This window comes from Hyperoodon ampullatus (assembly GCF_949752795.1).
Source record: "Hyperoodon ampullatus genome assembly, chromosome: 1".
Taxonomy (NCBI): Eukaryota; Metazoa; Chordata; class Mammalia; order Artiodactyla; family Ziphiidae; genus Hyperoodon; species Hyperoodon ampullatus.
Window position 1 is genome coordinate 197,817,370 of NC_136914.1, and position 6,000 is coordinate 197,823,369.

Here is a 6,000-nt window from a genome sequence, read left to right on the forward strand (position 1 = left end):
GCTCAGATCTACCTTTCAGAAAGCCACCGACTTGCATCCCTAAGTGAAAGTCACTAGAGGAGTCGTTAACATCCAAGCTTTGATGTAGAAAATGCCAATTAAATAAACAGCCAACCAATTTTAGGCCAAATGCAAAAGGGACTGTTCCCAGCCAGACAAGAGGACTGGGAAACTCAAGACCCCTCACAGTCAGAAGCCGCCTGGTTAGAGACCACCGGGATGGGAGCCTCATCTAGGAGCCAGAAGAGGGTGAAGAGAAAGTTACAAGAAAGGCCTCGCAGGCGGGTGCGTGTGGCTGAGTGCCTGTACACGTGTAAAGTGCTCCTCACCGCAAGTTTATCAAGGCTGTCCCCACGCCAGGATTATGATCCGGTTTGGGCAGGAGGAGGAAGAAAAAGGCCGGTGAGCACCATAAAGTGGTGGGTATTTCCTGGTTACTGTACGACGGGTAATACGTGGTGCATACATCTTCCGCCGTGTCGTAGTCCCCAGCAGCCCGGGCGCTGCTCCCTTTCCTGGGGGGCACCAGCTCCGAGCCTGGCTGCTTGCCGCCCCCACTCCCGCGGCCAAGTGAGCCCCGACCCTCGGACCCCGCTTCTTTCCCGTCTCCCGGGGCCCCTGGACCCAGGGGTGCGGCGCCATTTAGGTCCGGGTTGGGGAAGGAAGCCCAGGCACTTAGGGAGAGGAGTGCTGTCCCGGGAGCGCACGGAAAGGCCTCCTCCCCGCTCCCGGGGTTCCTGCTCCGCCAGGCCCAACCGGAAGGCGCCCTCGGGCGGCCGCGGGGCTCGGCCAGGCCGCTGGGCCCTCCAGGCCGCGCCGGGCCCGCCGAGGCGGTGGGCTGGGGGAGAGGGCGGAAGCGGCCGCGCCGGCCGGGAGCAATTCTCACCGTGTGTTCGTGCTCGTCCGCCCGGGCCCGGGGCAGCAGCAGCAGCAGCAACAGCGCGGCGGCCGCCGCCACGCCGGGAGCGCCCGGCAGCGGCCTCATCCTCCGCGCTCCCACCGGCCCGGCGCCGGCCCACCGACTCCTCCGCCGCCGCCGCTTCCGCCGCGGCCGATTCGCATTCACGGGGCGCGGACAAACGCACGGGGGCCCGGGCCCAGCCTTTGGCTCCTCCGCGCCGCCGCCGTCACCGCCCGCTTCGGAGCCTCCCCCGCCCCCCGGCGCCTCCTTGCCTCTTCCTCTGACTCAGCCACGTCATCCGGCCACCCCGGCACACGCCGGAAGTGCCTCGCGTTGCGGGGCCGCAGCCGCCGCCGGCCGCCCCGCCCGAGAGGCGCGACCCCCACAGCCCCGGAGGACCGCGCGAGGGCCCCCCCCCCCCGCCGGCCGCTCTTGGGTCGCGAGAGAGGCAGCGCGCACAGTGGCCCCGGCCTCGCTTCCCTCGTGGGTGCCTGGCCCGCGTCGCAGGGCCTAAGCCGCCTCCATTCAACTTGCGCGACCTAGGTTCAAAACGCTTTACTCTTCCTGGCCTCATTTTCCTCGGCTGTGAAGTCGGGTAATGGTCTGACCTGCCGCCTTTCGGTGGGGTCGGATCAAGTAGCCCTCACAAGGAGCTCGGCTCCCGCCGGGAATGAATCACCAGCTCTATAATCGTCATTAAGGGAGATTGTTAAACTGGTATCGGGTTGGATGAGTGTCTTAAAGTCAGTGAATATTTACTGAATATTTATTTCAATCTTGTTGAAATTCTTGTTCGTTTATTTATTGTTTGTTTGTTGGGTCTCCAGTGCACAGATATAAACACCTCTTAGAATCTAAGCTTTTCTCCTAAGCAGGGATCCTGTTCACTGACATATACTAGAACTGTGTAAGACCCATAGTGGAAACTCAGAAGATATTTGTTAAATATATACATGAATATGGCACCACCATCTACACAGTCCTCTAAGCCAAAACTCTGGAAACTGGAGTCGGATTGTCTCCATCTCTCAGCCATCAGCAGGCAACAAGTTCTAGCATTTGTTATCTTAGAAATGTATCAAGAATTTATTTTTCCTCTCCTCTGCCAGTAATAGCCAGTCTTCTACACCTCACTCACTATGTATTACAGCAGCCTCCTACCAGGATCCCTATCACCAATCTTCCCTCCCTGTTTATCCTCCCCAACAGGTGACAGTGAGTCTTCTAAAAAGAAACCTGATTATATCACTCTCTTGCTTAAAACACTCCTTGAATATTGTTTACATAAATCAAGGAATCACAGCTAAGATTTTCATCTGACAGGCACTATTCTGAGTATTTCACATGTATTGACTCAATCCTTATGCAATAGGCACTGTGAGTTATGTTCATTTTACAGCAATGATCGCTGAAGCCCGGGGGGGGGGGGGGGGGGGGGGGAGGCGGCGGGGTTTAAGTGGTTGCCGAAGGATTGTATCCAAGCATCTGGTTCCAGAATCAGTCTTTCTTACTACTCATGGACTACCATCCATACAGTCATTTTAAGAAATGAAATAGAGGGGCTTCCCTGGAAGCCCCTGGTGGTGCAGTGGTTAAGAATCCACCTGCCAATTCAGGGCACACGGGTTCGAGCCCTGGTTCGGGAAGATCCCACATGCCGCGGAGTAACTAAGCCCGTGTGCCACAACTACTGAGCCTGTGCTCTAGTGCCTGTGAGCCACAACTACTGAGCCCTTGTGCCACAACTACTGAAGCCCGCACGCCTAGAGCCTGTACTTCTCAACAAGAGAAGCCACCGCAATGAGAAACCCGCGCACCGCAATGAAGAGTAGCCCCTGCTCACCGCAACTACAGAAAGCCCGTACGCAGCAATGAAGACCTAACGCAGCCAAAAAATAAATAAATTTTTTAAAAAAAGAAATGAAATAGACTTGTATGTACTGGCATGGAATGATAGCCAAGAGATAATTTTAAGTGAAAACACTTGAAAATATGGAGTATGATTCCATTTTGAATGATATTAGTCTACCCATAGAAAACAATCTGAAATATTATGACTCAAACTATTAACAATGCACATGCCTACAAATATTTGCACGTGAGTATGTGCTACATGTGTAATCAGGAAAAACAAATCTTTCCTAAAGTATACTCCTGTTAACATGCAGCTGCAGAATCGGATCCCAATTTATCTCCTCAGCTTCACCTCCCACTGATCTCTTCTACCTCAGGCTATAGCCCTATATTTCCCAAATACACCAGGTTCTTTTATACCTCTGTGCCTTTGCTCTTTTTTTTTCTTATTGGAGTATAGTTGATTTACAATGTTGTGTTAGTTTCTGCTTGCAGCAAAGTGAATCAGTTATACATATACATATATCCACTCTTTTTTAGAGTCTTTGATTTCCCTTTGCCCAGAATGGAAATGAATGGACAAACTTTGTTACTCGTTTTCCAGGCCTAAATGAATGACCTCTTCAGTGAAAACTTGCATGATGCCCTCAAGAAGTTGAGCATCCCTTCTTCAGGATTCCAGTTGCATTTATGTCATAACTACCATAGTCCCATTTCCTCTTCTGTACTACATTCTGACCTTTGTTGATGGCAGCCAACAAAGCACTGTACTACTATTTGTTTATATCTGTCCCAGCTGTTGGGACAGTGCTTGTCACATCATAGACATTCAATAACTATTTACTGAAGACATTCATAAGTAAAAAGTCAGAGAGCATAGAAGGATTTAAAGAACACTTTCTAGATAGTCTAAGATGCATCACAAGGCAGTACATGATTAATTGCTGAATGAATCATATGCCAGTAATTGCAACAGAAATCAGAGGCGGCGTCTTATGCATCTTTGTATATCCCCCAGAGCACCTAGCACAGTGACTTGTTCATAGTGGAAGCTCAGTAAATGCTCCGTGAATGAATAATCACAGTTTTGAATCAAGTGATGATGGGCAATTGAAGAACAAGCAGTGTAAGTGCTGAATTGAGATGCATGAGTAGTTTCTTGCTTAAACATCCATCACCAGCCTCCACAGATTTGAGGCAGTAAGCATTTGCTAGGTGTTGTCAGGAGCTCTAGGTTAGCAATTACTTGGGGGTGGGAGGACACAAGAAAAAGTATGAAGTATTCATTTGGGGAGTGTAGACCTAAAACCAGGAAGCATTACACACATAGAAGAGAACAGGGATTACATTGTACAAAAAAAGAACTGCACAAAATGTGACCAACTCTGCAAATGTTCCATAGGCAATAAGAGCAAAGGGTGACACTCTCACCACTCTTACTCAACATAGTTTTGGAAGTTTTAGCCACAGCAATCAGAGAAGAAAAAGAAATAAAAGGAATACATATTGGAAAAGAATAAGTAAAGCTGTCACTGTTTGCAGATGACATGATACTATACATAGAGAATCCTAAAGATGTTACCAGAAAACTGCTAGAGCTAATCAATGAATTTGGTAAAGTTGCAGGATACAAAATTAATGCACAGAAATCTCTTGCATCCCTATACACTAATGATGAAAAATCTGAAAGAGAAATTAAGGAAACACTCCCATTTACCATTGCAACAAAAAGAATAAAATACTTAGGAATAAACCTACCTAAGGAGACAAAAGACCTTTATGCAGAAAACTATAAGACATTGATGAAAGAAATTACAGATGATACAAACAGATGGAGAGATATACCATGTTCTTGGATTGGAAGAATCAATACTGTGAAAATGACTACACTACCCAAAGCAATCTACTGATTCAATGCAATCCCAATCAAATTACCAATGGCATTTTTTACGGAACTAGAACAAATCATCTTAAAATTTGTATGGAGACACAAAAGACCCTGAATAGCCAAAGCAGTCTTGAGGGAAAAAAACGGAGCTGGAGGAATCAGACTCCCTGACTTCAGACTATACTACAAAGCTACAGTCATCAAGATAATATGGTACTGGCACAAAAACAGAAATATAGATCAATGGAACAGAATAGAAAGCCCAGAGATAAACCCACGCACCTATGGTCAACTAATCTATGACAAAGGAGGCAAAGATATACAATGGAGAAAAGACAGTCTCTTCAATAAGTGGTGCTGGGAAAACTGGACAGCTACATGTAAAAGAATGAAATTAGAACACTCCCTAACACCATATACAAAAATAAACTCAAAATGGATTCGAGACCTAAATGTAAGATGGGACAGTATAAAACTCTTAGACAAAAAACACAGGAAGAACACCCTTTGACATAAATCACAGCAAGATCTTTTTTGATCCACCTCCTAGAGTAATGGCAAAAGAAACAAAAATAAACAAATGGGACCTAATGAACTTAAAAGCTTTTGCACAGCAAAGGAAACCATAAACAAGACAAAAAGACAACCCTCAGAATGGGAGAAAATATTTGCAAATGAAGCAACTGACAAAGGATTAATCTCCAAAATTTACAAGCAGCTCATGCAGCTCAGTATCAAAAAAACAAACGACCCAATCCAAAAATGGGCAGAAGACCTAAACAGACATTTCTCCAGAGAAAGTATACAGATTGCCAACAAACACATGAAAGGATGCTCAACATCAGTAATCATTAGAGAAATGCAAATCAAAACTACAATGAGGTATCACCTCACAGCAGTCAGAATGGCCATCATGAAAAAATCTACAAACAATAAATGCTGTAGAGGGTGTGGAGAAAAGGGAACCCTCCTGTACTGTTGGTGGGAATGTAAATTGATACAGCCACTATGGAGAACAGTATGAAGGTTCCTTAAAAAACTAAAAATAGAACTACCATATGACCCAGCAATCCCACTACTGGGCATATACCATGAGAAAACCATAATTCAAAAAGAGTCATGTACCACCATGTTCACTGCAGCACTATTTACAATAGCCAGGAGATGGAAGCAACCTAAGTGTCCATCGACAGATGAATGGATAAAGAAGATATGGTACATATATACAATGGAATATTACTCAGCCATAAAAAGAAACAAAATTGAGTTATTTGTAGTGAGGTGGATGGACCTAGAGTCTGTCAAACAGAGTGCAGTAAGTCAGAAAGAGAAAAACCAATACCGTATGCTAACACGT

The 6,000-nt window shown here is 46.5% G+C and overlaps 1 protein-coding gene across 1 annotated transcript in view; it reads right to left on the reverse strand.

Moving 5' to 3' along the window:
• Window positions 1-985, reverse strand: part of TM9SF3 (transmembrane 9 superfamily member 3) — a gene marked incomplete at both ends in the record, with an annotated part of 72,056 nt that extends 71,071 nt beyond the window's left edge. Inside the window, one exon of the mRNA XM_079698895.1 lies at window positions 887-985. Coding sequence (XP_079555021.1) covers window positions 887-985 — 99 coding nt within the window. The remainder of the gene's footprint in view (window positions 1-886) is intronic.
• Window positions 986-6,000: the final 5,015 nt, after the last annotated feature.